Here is an 18,029-nt window from a genome sequence, read left to right on the forward strand (position 1 = left end):
ACCAGACGAGCGGAGTGGCCGCAGCACATCGGACTGACGGTATCCAAAACGGCGCCAGCATCTACGCATTTGCGGGCGTCACTTCACTTCGAAGGATTGCCACAATAGAATTTAGCTTGTCCGGTATTCAGGTGAATGCAAGCATAAGTGTACTGGCCGTTTTACGTGATGAACGGAGGGGACAAACGTGAACTGCTTGCACGGTTCAGCCACCTGGCGGCAGAAAGCTCAACCAAACACAGAGCAAATTTAGCAGTAACCAAGTTTTTTCTACTTTACTGCTGGCTCAAAATTTTGGCAGGAGCGTAATCTTGAACACGTTGTCTTTTGTATGTTTCAAATGTTTTACACTTGGTTACAGGAATATTAGATCTGTATTTGGCTGGTTAAGCTCTGCACCACCAGATGGCTGGACCGTGCATGCCGATCAGGCCGCTCACGTACGTCTACGAAGCTCATTCATCACAGCGGTATGGAGGGGCTTTAGTTTACACCTCTAGCTATCCGTCAAAACACCCAGCCTGCCTGTGGTTACCGGAATACCGAACATGCTCAGCACTGCGACAGAACACTCGCAACGCACGTTGCTTGATTGCTCTCGCAGGGGGATAGATGGCTGGGCGGCTAGCGGAGAGGTTGGAGAGCCTTCGCGCGCTGGCTCCAAGAGAACCGGAAGTAGAAGACAACGTACGTCACAACATGATGTAGGGTCAGCGAAGGCGGAGCTTAGCCCCGATTACTCGGCGAACGAGTTGAGGAGGAAATGCATGGCTAGGGAGGAGGGCAACTTGTAATCATCCATTGCTCTCTTAATATGAGACGCTTCTCTTAAATTGTGATGCGAATGTTTTACTGTAGCTATATCCTACACGTCTACAAAATTTGTCCGAACCGTTTCAGGGACCCTTCAACAGCGATATATCGCTCTTGACCAATCGCGGCCGGGTAGCGTTTGTGATCTCCGACATCACCAACATGTAGTGCGGGAAGTTCGAAGGGGCATCTGTCACCTTCTACTTGGGAGCAGGAGGGTTGCACACAGGCGTTACGCTCGATGGAGGAAAGACACGACTGGCAACACAGCAAACAAGGATTTAATATGCACAGGATCAGGAAAAGCATAAAACACACAATACTAAAACCATAACTAAACCAAAATGATGTCTCAATAGTAAATACAAAACTTCGACTAAATACTAAAGTACCCAAAAGCACTATCTCGGTCTAGGAGCCTAACTCCGTCTTAATGTCTCTAATTCAGTCCTAGCCCTGACTCATCAAAGTCTGGCCGCCCTAAATTCGGCCTAACTGCGTCGCAAAGCAGAAATGTGGGCTCTTACGGACCGTCGGTTTGAAGTTCTCAGTTGAGACCACGTTGTGTTTGTCCGGCGTGTTGCTGATGCCGTAAATCCTGACGATTCGTGGTTCCGTCGACCTGACCGAATACGTGGCTGGTGCCCCAGTATCCTCTGCGGACGTGTCAATTGCCTGGTTAGGCTTCACGAAGCGTTCTTTGTCCTTCGTCGATCTGCATGGCGGCCTGGTGTACTGGTGATTATCGGTTGATCGGGCTCGGCCGAGGAAGAGGGATTTTTGCGAAGAGGACCGGGACCACTGTGAGCAGCAGCAGCCGGTCCCAGGAGCTTCGCCCTGACGTCTCCGAGGTCTACAGCCACGCCTGGGCCTTGGCAGCGTCACGAACTTAGTGGCCGGGCTCTCCGCTCTCCCGTCGTCAGAGCATAGCTGACGAAGCGACCTTCCAGTCCAAGAGCCACGTCGATAATGCTGCTTCGTCTCGCTTCTGCCTCAACCACACCTCGGATCGCATTGCTCGAGCGCTCACGCGGTTTGGAACGCTCCACGAACTTCTTTGTCTTCTTTTCTCGCCGCAGGCGGCTTCTTACATGTGAGAGTGTCAGCACCTATTCTTCAGTTTTTTGCTATTTCCTTGCTTATTAAACCTCTGTTTACAGTAAGAATGGTATGTCTGTGATCGTGATAGGATAATCTACCGTTAAAGCTGAACTTCCGGTTTCTCTTTAGTGTCCCTTTAAACAAGCATTTGCTTTCATTCAATGTCACTCCAGCCTTGACTACTAGCTGAAGCACATTTTTGAGTGTCTCATCGTGCTCATGCTCGTTCGAACCCCAGATAAGGATGTTGTCCATGTGACAGACAATCCTGTTGATGCTTTGTAAAATGCATGACATCTGTTTCTGGAAGTGTTCAGGAGCAGACACAATTCCAAACGTTAACCGGTTGAAGTAGAAGCGCGCAAAAGGTGAGATGAATTGGTGAGCTTCTTACAATCTTCAGGAAGCGGGATTTGCCAAAATCCAGAGTTAGCGTCCAGTTTGGAGAACACTTTAGCCCTTTGAAGAAGTCCGAGAATGTTCTCCACGGAAGAGATAGGATGCCATTCTCTCAGAGCATGGTGGTTCAGTTCTGTGAAGTCCACGCAGATTCTCACATCTCTGGAGGGTGTTGGGACGAGACGACTACCATTTGTGCACACCACTCATTTGGCTCATCAACAGGTGATAAGCTGCCAATTTTCCGTATTCTTTGTAGTTCGAACTTTGTCTTTTCATATAAAGAAATAGAGATGCGCCTCGCACAGCTGGGCACAAAAGGTTTCGCTCCTGCTTGCAACTTAATCCAGTTTTCCTTGTGCAGCTTGCTTAGCCTCTGGAACAACGCTGAAAGTTCTTTCGGGTTCACTTTCTGAGAAATGGTGTTTGCAAATGACAACATCCGGAGTTCTTTGAGCACTGGCTTGCCTAGCAGTGCAGTGCGGACCTCATCTAAGACGAAGACAGCCTGACTAGTCGTACGGTCGCGGTAGATGAACTCGAGTTGGACCACTCGTGTGGTAGGAAGAAGCTTTCCATCTGAACCATGTTGCTGGCGAGGAGGAGCTGAGAGAAATGGTCATTCCTTGAGCGTCTGGAATATTTTCTTTAAGAGGATGGTTTCGTCTGCACCAGTGTCACTTTGAAAACTACTGCCTGGCCTTAAACCAAGACTGTTGCCTTCCACGTTCTAGCATCCAACGTCTTGGTTGCTCCAAGGAATCCTGTTTCTAGAGTGACTTGTTGGGTTTCAACATAATCAAGGTGCCACAACATGCATACGGAGGCATAGTGACCCTTTTTCTGGCAATTGCTGCAGACATCCGAGTGTGTTAGCAGAGTGCGAGGATGATGCACTTGACTGCACCAATGGCATAGGTTCTGTACACTGTTTTTACCAGAGAATGAAGATGTCTTGTTTGCACACAGGAATATCTGCCGTTTTTGTCTGTTTCGAAGTATTCCAACTGGTTTGGTGACCGGACACAACTTAGTCCACAGATGGTACTTCCTTGTGGAGCCTTGCTTGTTGCTGACGGATGCGCTCGATCTGGCGGACGGACTCAAGAACCTTTTGAAGAGTGAGGTCTGCATCCATTTGTAGCCTGGCAGATAGCTGCTTATCATCCCAACTACCAGATGGTTGCGCACAAACTCGAAATCTTGTGAACTCGAAAGTTAGTGAAGGCACAGCATTGAAGCCTTTCACCGGCTCACTGTCTTGGTGCGCTCTGGTATTGAATCTGGCTCATTCAAAGATTACGTTGCATCGCGGTATAAAGCGTTTATCGAGCTGCTCCACGACTGCGTCGAATTTCTTGGCGTTTTCTTCAGCGAGAGCAATGCTGGCGTAGATTTCGTTGGCTTGCTCGCCCATGATGTAGAATAGCTCGTCTACTTGATGTTTCTCGGGCTTCATGCACAACCCTGAAGAAGTTCGGAAATGTTCAAATCTTTGTTTCCACTTCGGCTAGTCGTTCGGCGACGAAAAGTTGAAGGCGTCTGGCGGTTGAATTACGAACGATGCCATGGCCTCAAATGTTAGGGGTCGTGCTGCTTGAATTACGAGATGTGCGTATAGAGAGCAGCCACCGGCGTTTGCTTGCTGGCGTTGTCCTTAGCACATAGGATGACTAGGAGCCGATGTCTACTGGGAGCACTGGGCCAGATGAAGAGTTACATAACCGCACATTTAATAGTCTTTCAGATGTGTTCAATCTGAACAAGAAGGAAGTCACGCACTGCTAGTTCACCTCCCATGCGCCGTTACGGGGAACTCTATCTCGCCCCGCTTTCACTAGCTGGCAGCATCTACAACCCTTGTTACTGATTGACTGACATGGGCCTGAATCCAATTGAACGAAAGCTTCACAGAAGGGTCAGTGAAGCCCTTCTCAGAACACACAGCTGGCTCTTGTTGCTGATTGGCTAAATTTGCCTTTGCTGCAGTGCACAAAGTTGGTAAAATGGAGTGTAGAAACATCATCGCATTTGTGTAATGCCTAGAAACAACTTAGGTGCACAGAAAACAGTGGTGGTCTAACTGCGTCATTTGTGCCATTTTTCTACAATTCTACTTGTCTGCGCTTTGATGCGCCCACCGAAGTGCAACTTGTGCCAAGTGCATCAAAGCGCCACCTTTGCCTTGGGCACTACGTGGACATTGCAGTAGCGTGGCCGATCCCTCCGTTTGTGGACAGACCCGCAGCTAAGCATTCTGAGCATAGGCAACGTGGACTTCGCGACCAAGCTTCACACACCGAATCCTCGTTCGGACACGCAGTTAAACCTTTCAGCACTCTATGTTTCTGAATTCGCGAGTAAGCGCATCGGAGTGTTGACTCCTCGAACCGCGGTTAGGCATTTCGTGCATCGGCACTTGGAACTGTGTGACTAAGCACATCGAGCGTCGACTCCTCGAGCCCGCGGCTAAGCATTTCGCCCATCGGCACTTGGGACTGCGTCACTAAACACATCGAGCAGCGATGCCTTGAGCTCGCGGTTAGGCATTTCGAGCATCGGCACTTCGGACTGCGCACCTAGCACATCGAGCGTCGACACCTCGGGCCCGCGGCTAGGCATTGTTGTTGCAAAAAATTGTTTTTCTGCATTTCTAGTCGCTTTTGTATTATGTCTGATTGCATGAAACTCTTCTCCGTAGTCTAAAGTGCCATTTACATAGGCAAAGAAAGTATGTTTGCAACGTTTTCTGCTCAGGGCATGCGAGCTAAATGGCTGCATCAGTCTGTCTTGCTTGTGTCCATTTGCTCTAAAGAAGTACTTAACAATTGTGTAGTAATAAGCTGCACCAAATGTCATGCACTTGCTTTTCTCCCGCTCCAACTGATCTTGTGCTACAGGACTGCTACAATATGCTAATGTGGCTGCTCCTGCATTGCTGCAAAACAGCTTTGCTACAAAAAAAATTGTTACAAAACAGAAAAGGGTAGCAGTCGTCGTACTCAAGCTGAATAGGAGGTATAGAATCAAGGTAGTACAAGCCTACACCCCAACCTCTAGTCACAATGATGAAGAAATCGAACAGTTTTATGAAGACGTTGAATTGGCAATTAGAAAGGTGCAAACTCACTATACTGTAGTCATGGGCAACATCAATGTAAAGGTGGGGAAAAAGCAGGCTGGTGAGAGAGCAATTGGCAACCACGGCATCGATACCAGGAACACTAGAGGAGAGATGTTGGTGAAATCGGTGGATGGAATCATCTTCATCATCAGCCTATTCGGAAAGGAATAGGCTTCGAATAATGAATACCTTCTTCAGGAAGCGCAGCAACAGGTAGTGGACCTGAAAAGCCCTAATGGAGAAACAAGGAATGAAATAGATTTTATACTCTCTGCCGATCCCACCATAGTACAGGAGGTAGAAGTGCTAGGTAGGGTAAAGTGCAGTGACCATAGGCTAGTGAGGTCTAGGATTTCTTTCAATTTGAAGAGAGAAAGAATAAAATTACTCAAGAAGAAACAGGCCAACCTAAATGCACTAAGGGTAAAAGCAGACCAATTCAGGCTGCTGCTTGCAAACGAATATGCAGCTTTAGAACAGGAAGATAAAGACAACAAGAGGTAATGAATAAAACCGCAACTAGGTTGATCTCAGAAGCAGCAATTGAAGTGGTAGGTAAGGCACCAAGGCAAGCAGTAGGTAAGCTTTCCCAAGGAACAAAGGACCTAATAAAGAAACGGCAAAACATGAAAGTGTCAAACTCAAGAGGTCAGTTAGGATTCGCTGGACTGTCAAAACTGATCACGAAGAAAGTAAGGGATATCCGAAATTATAACGTGGAAAAGATTGAGGAAGGAGTAAAATATTGACACGGCATGAAATCAGTGAGAAGAAAACTAGGCATAGGACAAGGCAAAATGTATGCACTGAAAGATAAGCAGGGTAATATCAGCAATTTCGATGACATAGTAATAGCAGCGGAAGAAGTCTATACTGACCTGTACAGTTCCCAGTGCAGTGAAGCTACTTTCATTCAAAGTAGTGATGAACAGGATACAGAGGCCCCTTCTGTAACTAGCGATGAAGTTAGAAGGGCCTTGAAACACATGACCAGGGGAAAAGCTGCTGGAGAAGATGGAATAACAGTCGATTTAATCAAGGATGGAGGAGATATTATACTCCAGAAGCTTGCGGCCCTTTATGCGCAATGCCTCACGACTTCAAGTGTACCAGAAAGTGGAAGAACGCCAACATTATACTCATTAATAAGAAGGTAGACGTTATATAATTGAAGAATTATCTCAGTATTGTATAAGATATTCACCAAGGTAATTTCAAATAGATCTAATCAGGGCAACACTTGACTTCAGCCAACCAAGAGAACAGGCTGGCTTCAGGAAGGGATATTCGACGATGAATCATATCTATGACAACGACCAAGTAATAGAGAAGTGTGGGGAGTACAATCAATCTCTCTATGTGGCTTCCATAGATTATGAAAAAGCATTTGATTCAGTAGAGATACCAGCAGTCATAGAGGCATTACGCAACCAAGGAGTACAGGATGCATACGTGAATATATTGGCAAATATCTACAAGGATTGCACAGCAACGTTGGTTCTCCCCAAGAAAAGTGGAAAGTTACCTACCTAGAAAAGGGTCAGGCAAGGAGACACAATCTATCCAATGCTATTCACTGCATGCTTAGAAGTATTCAAGCTCATGGACTGGAAAGGCTTAGGTGTGAGAATCAATGGCGAATATCTCGGAAACCTTCGGTTTGCAGATGACATTGTCTTATTCGGCAACATTGGGGACAAATTGCAGCAAATGATTGAGGAATTTAATGGAGAAACTGTAAGAGTGGGGTCTAATTCAGAAGACAAAGATAATGTTCAATAGCCTGGCAAGGGAACAAGAATTCAAGATCGCCAGTAAGCTTCTAGAGTCTAAAGGAGTACGTTTATCTACGTCAATTACTCACAGGGGACCCTGATCATGAGAAAGAAATTTATAGAATAAAATTGGGCCGGAGTGCATTCGGCAGGCATTACCAAATCCTGACTGGGAGATTACCACTGTCATTGAAAAGAGAGTGAATGAACTTTAATGAAAAGGATGGCTCAATGGCTTAAGCAGGGGTAAGGGTCAATGGCGGGGTTCACAAGAGAAAAAAAATTAGCTACACTTTCATAACCTGCCGGTCAAGCCGGCATCGCGCAAAAACTCCCGTAAGGAGTTGGAGTTGATAATTCGTCGGGCATCAGCCTGAGGGGGCAGCGCGGTCCATGCCTCCAGTGAGGTAATGCGCGTCCCTTGTGCTTGTCTCTTACTGTCGCGAGACCGGGACAAAAGTGTACAATCATTGCATTCTACCGGTGCTAACATATGGGACAGAAACTTGGAGGTTAACAAAGAAGCTCGAGCACGAGTTAAGGACCACAGAAAGAGCGATGGAACGAAAAATGTTAGGCCTAACGTTGAGAGACAGGAAGAGAGCGGTGTGGGTCAGAGAACAAACAGGATAGCCGATATTCTAGTTGACATTAAGTGGAAAAAATGGAGCTGGGCAGGCCATGTAATGCGTAGGATGGATAACTGGTGGGTCATTAGAGTTACAGAATGGATACCAAGAGAAGGGAAGCGCAGTCGAGAATGGCAGAAAACTAGGTGGAGTGATCAAGTTAGGAAATTCGTAGGCGGAAGTAGAAATCAGCTAGTGCAAGACAGGGGTAATTGGAGATCGCAGTGAGAGGCCTTCGTGCCACAGTGGACATGAATACAGGCTGATGATGATGACCGACTGCCATTGACGAATGAAATAAACTCCCAGAAAACAATGTATGAGGGAGGAAACCTGCGTTAATGTGCAATAATTTTTTTTTGCTGTTAATGTAGTTCAATCTTTAGTTGAAATTGTGAATAATAGTTCTGGAGTTACGACTTGTTCTGCGTGTTACGATGCTATAATAATGCATTTACCTATTATGTTGTTCATTATTATTATTATTTCTTGCTCTGTGTCTTCATTGTCTTAGGTCTAACTTTCTGCCTACATTTTCTTGCGCTTCTAATTTTGCCAAAAAATATTTATTTTCTCCCTCGTTATGTAATGCCCCACTGGGTCCTTTGAGGGTAAATGAATGAATGAACACAACAGGTGGATTGTGTGGTCGCTGATACATGCACCGCTGCCCTCGGACAGCCATGATGGCAATGTATTGCATTGGGGTATATTGCAAGGGTGATAGCATTTCTTGAGCAGGAGAACTGTTTTGATTGCTGGCAGGCAGGTCTGTGGTTTACCACAGACCTGATTGTCGCAACTGTCCAATTGTCACGTTTCGCAACGTGAAAGCCACAGAAGGATGCATTTCGCATCGGGTGGCAAGAGATTTGTCATTTTGCTTTGCAGATGCACTGTTGGCTGTGTGTCACTACGCTCTCTAGAATGGTCAAACAAGGGATGTCACTGGAGCCCGTTTCGACAAGGGGACTTCGTCATGACAAGTCCACTTGTTGAAACATTGGTCCTAGCAACATTACTTGTGATAATCGGCCGTAGTGGCACTCTCACAAAGAAGCTGATTCTCTGTTATTCTTACTTTTGACAAAACATCAAGCCATGGATCTGCTATTTTTACTTCTGACACCAAGGCATCGCCCACCCATTTTTCACTTTGGTAAAGGTTTGGAGAATGCAGGTTGGACAATGACCCAGGCAGCTAAAACACTGGAACAGCTGTTTCGAAACTTAAATGTGTCGCCTCCTAATTTATTACTTCATAATTAGTCATCATCATCATCAGCCTATATTTATGTCCACTGCAGGACGAACGCCTTTCCCTGTGATCTCCAATTAGCCCTGTCTTGCGCTAGCCGATTCCAATCAGGGGCGTAGCCCCCCCCCCCCCCCCCCCCCCCGAAATTTTTTCGTGCCGGCATGCACCGCCGACCAAAACTACCACCGACGGCGGGAATCATTCTGGATTCTGTGTATAGTGTCTTTTTCATGCTCGAAAAGACATTTCGGCACGCAAATTGTGAACTCAGGGTGGATTGCAAGGCAACGCCCTTGCACCTGAGGTCATATAATGCAAGGAGCACCATCCGAGCACTACGTTTCAAGGGATTTGGGATAGCGAGCGGGCTCGTTGCAGCATCTCGCAGTGGCCGCGGAATCTATGGAGCGCATGGATTTAAATTACGAAACTTTATGGGCATGAAGTTCTCATAAACTTTTCACGCGAAAGTGCACTGACATTTCCAAAGGCGTGCTTTAAAAGATTTTCAATTCTGGAACTTTATGGGGTTAATGCTCTTATAAACTTGGGGCAACATGCGTGCACTGGAGCACTCGTGTCCAAGCCGTTCCAGAAATGAAAGCACGCACTGGCAATCTTCCACACACATGAAAGTACTAAATATCACCGTGACTGTGAGCTAGCAGCTGATAGTTTTCTCCAAAAATTTTCAGGAAGCATGCCCAATGTGATCAATCAGCTGGACCAGGGCAGGCAAAGTAAAATATGAGACAACAGAAGAAAGTAAATAGCCTATTATTGAGGAAATTCTTTTTGCGGGCGACAAGGTCTGGGACTCTATGGCCACAGGGACAGTTGCCCTATGGATTCAAGCAAAGCCTCCGATGAAAATACAGGTATTTTCAGAGCGCTTCTTCGCCTGCGAGCTGATTGTGGAGATACATATCTGAGGAACCATTTGGAAACTTGCCCCAGTAATGCCTCGTATTTAAGCCCAGATGCACAAAACCAAATTATAGAAATGTGTGGTGAAATTATCAAATAAAGCCTAGTTGCAAAAGCAGGCTGCTTCTCCATACTTCCTGACGAAACGACGGACATCGCTGGAATCGAACAGCCTACTGTTTGTTCAAGGTACCTAAACAAGGATGCCAACGACATCGAGGGAGTGTTTTAGGTTTTAGCACGGGAATAGATGCCCTCTCTCATTGCGACTGCAGGTTCTATGTAAATGTGTACCAACTGCTCCAGATTCTAGTCACCCTTCCAGTGACCACTGCTAGTGCAGAGAGAATATTTTGTAACAGGAGTTTACTAAAAAAAACTTACTCCATCTCCCGCTAAAGGGCACCATGTGTGGATGCGAAGAAGCGGGAAGATGGTTAGCTTGAGCGGGAGATGGTTTTGTGGCAGCGGCCCGAGCGCTCATCGCGGCGCTGCACTGGAGAGAGAATGAGGTGCGCGCGCTCCGTCATTTTCATATCGCGGAACTACCGTGGCGCCCCAGCGGAGTATGCAGCTGTCGCACCACCTGTCGTGCGCACCGCTCTGGATTCCTAGATGAGAAAGGGGGAGGGGACGCGCATGCGCTGTGGAGGTGTGGGACGCGGGCGCCGCTTCGTAGAGGATTTCTAGAGGAGAGAAAGGGGGGAAGCTTAGGAGAGGAGAAAGAGGGGGAGGGGACGCGCATGCGCTGTGGGGGTGTGGGACGCCGCGGGACGGAAGGGACGGACAAAGCCCCTGCCATAAGCTGCTTCGCATCTAAAAACTACTTGCGCTCGATCTACAATATCTGTGGAACGCATGGTTAGGCTGGTGCTTCTATACACCTACAGAGACGTCGGGATCAACGTGTCCGAAGTCATTGACCGCTTCGCTCAACTTCCCCCCAAGAGAAGTTTGTCCTTTAGATAGCGAAGTAGCAAAAATCAATGCAAGTAAAAAGCTCTGTTTCTTCAGGTCCATAAGCCCGTAATTATGAAAAAGTATGACTGTTCGTTAGCTTTTAAAACCGCAGACATTTTAGCCGTTTATTCTAGCAGTTGGCATCATGATAAAAATTACCATGCAAATACAAAAATTACGAGCACATCCATAACCAATTTTGACTGACCTTGTTCATTGAAAGCCCGGCCCACGTGGCGTTTGCCAAAAACACACTCGGATATTGAGTAGTTCAACTTGCCTCATCAGCTGTGGCTTTTGTTTGTCCTTTTCTTTCCTTTTTAGCTACCTGATTTTATTTCTTTTTTGAAACGAAGCAATACCCTTCCTTTTTTGGGTGCAGAATATTTGTTGCCGCTCTGCAGGCAGTTAAATTACACATTTTTGTACTGATTTCTGCATTCCTGTATTATTCTACCCATATGGTGCTGTCGCGACCGTCGCATGGCCCGAGTACATATCACGATTTCTGCGATCATAGTTTTGTTCTAGCTTAGATCATCTGTCTTTCTGTGCGCAAAGTTTACTATTTGTGACTGCGCAACATGTTTATTTGTCTTGTTTGACGCATTATATACAGTGACGTTTACGTAGATTTATTGGAGACTTAGACGTATATTTAAATATCTTGTTGCGAGGTTTTGTGTATACAAGCAGTGATTTTCGTTTCCAGTGACTCTTTTTTGCCCTTTAGCGAGTTGTATCTTCACATTTGTATATTTCATTCTATCTTCGCATTTCTAATGTATATTTTGCAGAACTCCAACTTTTTATTTGTACTCACTGTTGCGAGTATAATCTCGGTGTAATTACAATATACGACCGGTAACAGCTGCTCCTGCGCAATCTATTGCAACAAGGGACAGCGTCATTGAGGTTTTTTCCTGGCCGTTGCATATGTGCAAAAATGTAAACAAGGTTCTTGAATGACAAAGATTCATCAAAATATTTTCCCTCAACTTATTCATTTCATGGCCTTTACGTTTTTCATATCAGCTGCATGCACTGCTTTGCTGGTTTCGAATTGATATAGTTCTAAAGTTCGTGTGATATTTTCTTTACTCATTAAATAGACAAAAAAAAAACGCGGCAGCATTGATATCAGTTATTTCTGCCACAATTTTTAGGACATACAAATATATTCTTTTATAAAAAAAGTCATATTTTACTTGACAGTGCGTAGCGTTCAATAATTCGTTTGCAGCATCTAATATACAATGGCAATTGCAATGCAGTTGTTTTCATGTATTTGATCCCTCGGCAAATTCTATAAGGAGGAGGCCGCGCTGCAACCTGACCCCCCTGCCCCCCCCCCCCCCCCCGAACAAAATTTCTGGCTACGCCACTGATTCCAATATTAAGAGTACTGTATGATATATTGAATTTTATTTACTCAGGGAATGTTACATGTAGTGATCTAAAGGGAAATTTTCTCATTCCTAGAGTCTGGAATGTGTATGAAATGAGAAGAGTGTTTTACTACTGGCATAAACTGTGGCACAGCTACCTATAGATTTATAGAATTCCATTCGTGTCATTTTTTGTCGGTTCTTGTCATTGCCAAAAAAATATTAGCTAATGCATCAAGCTAAGTTGGTACAATGCGAATCTACTGTGCATGCTTCAAATATAGTTTGAATATGGATATAGTCACTGTTTATCATTATTGAAAAGCTCTATGTTTTCATTTTCTCTGCGGCGTTTGTTCAATCATGTCTGTGTGTGATCACGCGATTTTTCATTTTTTCTGTTTCTATTTTGCATGGATTCCAACACGACCTCACTTACATGTAGGTCAATAAAGATTCAGTGCTTTAGCACACATTTCTGTATATGTTGTTCTTAGTAAATAAAAGCTCAATTAAATTATATTTTGCATTTCTTTTTCATATGTTTGGCTTACTCTATTTTGGAGATGAATTGGCTTGCTCTATTTTGGAGATGATTAGAAAGTAACTAGGACTACTAGTGCATAGCTGATGAAAAATGGATAGTGCAAAACAAGTGAGGTCTGCATGAATAAAATTTTATGAGTACATTGATCAGAAGATGGCTAGTGATGATTTCCACTGTGTAAAAGCTTAACCATATTATGCATGCACTGACTTACAAGAGCCACAAAATTTGGTATAACCAGGGCCATTTATTCAGGCAAGAATAATGGTTCACAGATGTTTTTTGTGGAAGTTATGTTGCAGTCTAACCTAAAGTAAGTTGGTGATCTTTTTTTATAGTACATGCTATTCACCTTTTATATGTTGTATTCTGCTCAGTATAAATGCTCGCATCTTTTTGCTTTTGACACTGAAAAATGCAAATTTGTCTTACAGGCACGAGCTGACCGTTGTAACAGAACCGTATGGCCCTGCTGACAGCCCACTGACTCAAGAAATTCAATTGACAATGCAAAAGCCAGAAGAAACATCTAACCTGAAGAAAACGCAACGAGTGTCAAGAGTGATGACTATCATTCCCAGACCTTCACCCACAGAAAAACTCGGGGAAAGGAGTGCTCCACCAATCTCAAAAGTGAACTCAAACTTTCCAAAAGGAAGGATTGTGACCCCTGTTGCAGCTGCGCCAGACAGCGGTGGAGGTAGTGTCCTCGAGGCATTATCAAAGAGCTTTCCGCCAGTGGTTCCTGTAAAACTGTGGCGTAACCCAGCGCCAATGATTCGTGTGAATAAGCCTAGCACATTGCAACACCCACTGGGTCAGTTGGAGGTAAACTTAGGCAGGCCATCCACACTGCTTGTGAATAGCGAAAGTAGCATGCACTCCACTGCTGGCAGGAATGATGACAGCACGAGCAGCTCAGATGCTAGTGGTGAATATGTTCTGCCAGTTGTAAATAAAAAAAAGGAGCAGCCGCCAGCGCCAAAGCGTTCGCCCCCCCCAAAATTGACTGTATTATGGGAATACAGAACGCACAGGCGAAAGAGGCAGTGCAAAAAACAAGACCCCCGTGTGGTATCCCCAAGTGCCAAGTGCAATGCAAGCAACAAAAATGATAATGTAAATGTGGCCATGATGTCGTCAACCTGCATTGACAGACCATGTGTTGTGAGCATGTATCACCTGAATGACCAAGTGCTTGCGAACGGCTTTGTGAACCTGACCACTGTCAAGCACGAGGATCTCTTTCTGTTGGCATCCAGCCCGGTGGTGAGGTTATCGTCAGACAAGCTGGTGGTCTCAAAGGTTGAACTGAAGCCCCGAGCGTCGGACACTTTGCAGCAGAGTGCAGAGGTGTCCAGCATTACAGATACAGACGATTTGGAGCAGTTGCTTAAGGAACAGCGAAACGTACTGGTACAGCTGCGCAAGAAATACAAGAAGCTAAGCCCTTAGCTGCCTTAGGTGTACCTTAAACAGACCAAAGTGTTTCTACAGGACAATTAAGCTGCATCAGATTTTTAAAAATTTCCCCCATACGGCAGTGTCGTAGACGAGCGCCAGCCAAGCTCGGTGTCTTACATGAGTGACTCGGTGAGTTTATATTTATGTTGAAAAGTATTCCTGCATTTTATGTCATTTTAGTGCACTATTAGCACTAGTTTGCATTATACGTAACTGCTGTGTGCAGTGGCACATTCAATTTCACTCCCATCATTGTTTAATAAAGCGTTCTGTCAACTTGTGCGAGTCGTCACTGCTTTCAACATATTCTTAATGTGTGTGCTCTTGTGATACATCCTGTACCAGTGGCATAGCCAGAAATTTATTTCGGGGGAGGGGAGGTTCTATGCGGACAACTACCACTGCTCTTCCTCCTTCACCTCTCTCTCTCTTATATATATATATATAGATATATATAATTTAAAAAGCACAGGTGCACATAAAAAAGCAAAAACATTTAATTTCGACGTTTCGGCCGGGGTCTGGCCTGCATCATGAAGGCGGGATCGCAGCCGAAATGTTGAAAATAAATGTTCTTGCTTTTCTACGTGCGCCTGCACTTATTTTAATTTATTAAACACCGGATCCGAATAAATACTTCCGACATATATATATATCCTGTGCTTGGTGTCTGTTAGCTTCGTATGATATGACTAATAAACATTGGGCCCCTTGGTTTCTTTTCTTCTCGCTCATATATATCGGTTTCCTTCTCATTCATATATATGTATATGGAGGTTGTACACCACACAAACTCCAACTCCTAGAGCTCCCCAGACTAGAATGCTTTAACAATGAGGATGCATGCTTTTACGTTGCCGAAACAACACTTTGTGTAATTTCTGACAAACGTTTTTTATTGCTAAGGCATGCAGCCACATCGCATCAAATTATGCTATCATCCTTATGCTATTTTTAACAATGATATTGAAGAAAAAAATTGTTTACGAATTGATGCATTTATATAATGCATATCGATGACCTTGTTGGTACATGACTTGGAAAAGCGAACAGCACTTTTGCCGTTGTGGGCGTGCTGTATTATTCTATAATTAAAAATACAGAAACGAAGCTTTGCACTAGAAGTTCAATAGTATCATATGATGCAAATTTCACTCACTTTCGGTGACCTGCTTTCGAATGGTTTAAAGAGGTGTTTGGAAGTAACTTGCAATCGTATTGTAGTCATCATGCGACGAATATTATTATTTGAGACGATGAGCAACACAATTATTTGATCGCACTCGGGTATATTTGAGGCAGACAGTCTGAAGCAGGGTTGCTTCCTGTTTAGAAGCCCTTGTGAAAATTATGGCCTGTAGTTCGCAGTGGAATAAGGGCCAGTACCTCAGAGAGATTTGAAAGTGTCGAATCTCCTGACACAGTCTATTCTGATAATTGCCAAGACGTTTAGTTAGGATTGGCTCTCCGCAGCAAATAGCACGTGTTATAATGGGGTAGGTGAGCCTCGTCTAGGCAGCTGGCCGCGGCTGTCTGGTGCTGAGTGATTGGATAGTGACAAGATGCTCTCCCTATGTCCATTATTATCAGCAAACTTCGTTCTTGATGCCTTCCATGCGCGTCCTCCCTTGCCCACCCGCCTCGTCTCCATCGGCCCATTCCCATCTTAAAATTCTTGTCTGTTAGTCACTGTCTGTCATTTCTGTTTCTGCATGGACTTCGAGGCCATGCACCTACCTGCCCTTCCACCTGTTTGCTGTGGTGGTTTCTTAGCTTCCCAGGCCCAGCACCGCCATCCTTGACATATTTTACCGTGCACAAATCAGTGTTCTGTAAGCCTTTTCTTCTTTCGTGTCCCATTTATTGGCTTGTTTTCATTGTTACCAGCATGTACAAACTAGCCCAACAGCAAGCTTTTCTGAAGTTTATTAAGAGAATGAAAGTTGGGCAAGGGAAAGAAAAAGCAAGTGTGTGAGGGGTTGTGCTTGTTATACATTTCCGAGACGAGCAAGTCTCAATATTTTTGGAGTGCTTTTCTTCCAGCGTGGTCAACCATTTGGTCATGGACCAGAAATGAGAAGCTCTTCAACGACACGAAGGCCTCATGGAGAGCAGCAATGCCTCCAAGTTTTATGCACAATCTTGTCCCATCTGTCTCTGCGTGGAATTTTTTAGCGCTTATCCCCTCTCAACAGTTACGGTTAACACAATCCGGAATTGGGTCGAGGCGCTCCATGAGTGGGGCCACAATGTTCTGTGCATGAGAGTGGGGATGACCTCCATGGCAAACCCCTGACTATGCGAATGTCCCGTACAATTTCTTATACAACACCCCGAGGAAAATCTGGTACATAATCTCTGCAAGTTTATTGAAGTGCACTGTGAACCCATGAAGTTGCCAAGTTGTAGAAAATTCGGCTTGGATTCGCCGTTGTGTAAAATATGAGACATGGCTGTGCAAGTAGCATATTCTTGAAGAGGAGTGTGTTTAATAAAAGTGTGTGTAAGTGGTGTACGTATTTTTGGAAACTACATCGGTCACATCTACAGTGGCAGGTTCATATACACTGATTGTGGAAATGTTGCGGGTTGCATTGGTTTTGTTGATGCAGTGTGTGTGCTGGTTTTGTCTACATGAATAATAGAGAGTTTTAGATTAGGGGGACGCAAGCGTTGGGCCCCCCTACGCTTGCGTCCCCCTAATCTAAAACTCTATTGTTCGTGCAATCTTTGTGATGTGCGTGCGCTTTCATACTTGTATTGGAAGGTGTGCTCGATGGCTACGACCAAAGAAATAAGAAACAAGCAGCGGCCCGAATGAAATGCAGGTGGTAGGAAAATTTGTCCCCTGCGACCAATTGCCTCTGGTTAGTGGAAACGGGTCTGGAAGGCTATGCATTTCCAAACTGCATGTGCCTAAAGTAATATCAAGTTGGAAATACGTCTTTGCCACCATGTTTCGGGACGCATATCTGGGTCGGGTGTGACTGTTTTCACAACAAATCCGTCTAGGGGCGGGGCCTCACCTTGATGACGTGGCCTCGCCGCGGTGACGTATCACCATTTACTTTTTTTTCCTCTTTGTTTGGCGGCTCGGTGTGCGGCGCCTCAGTTCGGATCAGCTCATTCCACGTGAGCGAGAAGTTGGCGCGCGTATGATATTCGTGGCGTGCATTGTTTTGTTTCGCTTGTGAAAGTGCAGAATGCAACGATGAGCAACTTCCTGAGCGACAGAAGGTGATCAAAAAGTACCTCGAAGGGTTACATCATCGCGAAGACGGCTACTCCCATGGCTACCTGAAGTCAGACGAGCTGAAGCTTTCTGAGAGGTCCTTGGCTGCCATAAACGAGAGGTATGCTGTGCGGACATCAAGAGATTTGAACAAGCTGTCTTAATGGAAGGATGTATCGACTGCTTCTTAATGTTTCGCTCTGTGCGTAATTTATCATTCAAAAACGCAGTAGAAATTTTAACCTGGAACTCAACCCGGCAGAACGACTTGTTTTCAGTTGCGGTTAGTGCGCAACACTAGACAATTGATTTATCTTGATTCGCCTTTTTGAAGATCGGGTTATGATTGTTCTGGTTACTGGTTCAGAGTTCCCCTGGCACTGATATATTTCGGCTTGAGTGGAGTATTGTT

The 18,029-nt window shown here is 45.0% G+C and overlaps 1 protein-coding gene across 3 annotated transcripts in view; it reads left to right on the top strand.

Moving 5' to 3' along the window:
• LOC119465210 (uncharacterized) overlaps positions 1-14,803 on the top strand; it is a 59,045-nt gene extending 44,242 nt beyond the window's left edge. For all 3 annotated transcript variants that reach the window (XM_037726005.2, XM_049656675.1, XM_037726004.2), the window contains one exon: positions 13,356-14,803. In XM_037726005.2, coding sequence (XP_037581933.1) covers positions 13,429-14,376 — 948 coding nt within the window. In that variant the 5' untranslated portion in view covers positions 13,356-13,428 and the 3' untranslated portion in view covers positions 14,377-14,803. The remainder of the gene's footprint in view (positions 1-13,355) is intronic.
• Positions 14,804-18,029: the final 3,226 nt, after the last annotated feature.

This window comes from Dermacentor silvarum, chromosome 9, assembly GCF_013339745.2.
Source record: "Dermacentor silvarum isolate Dsil-2018 chromosome 9, BIME_Dsil_1.4, whole genome shotgun sequence".
Taxonomy (NCBI): domain Eukaryota; kingdom Metazoa; phylum Arthropoda; class Arachnida; order Ixodida; family Ixodidae; genus Dermacentor; species Dermacentor silvarum.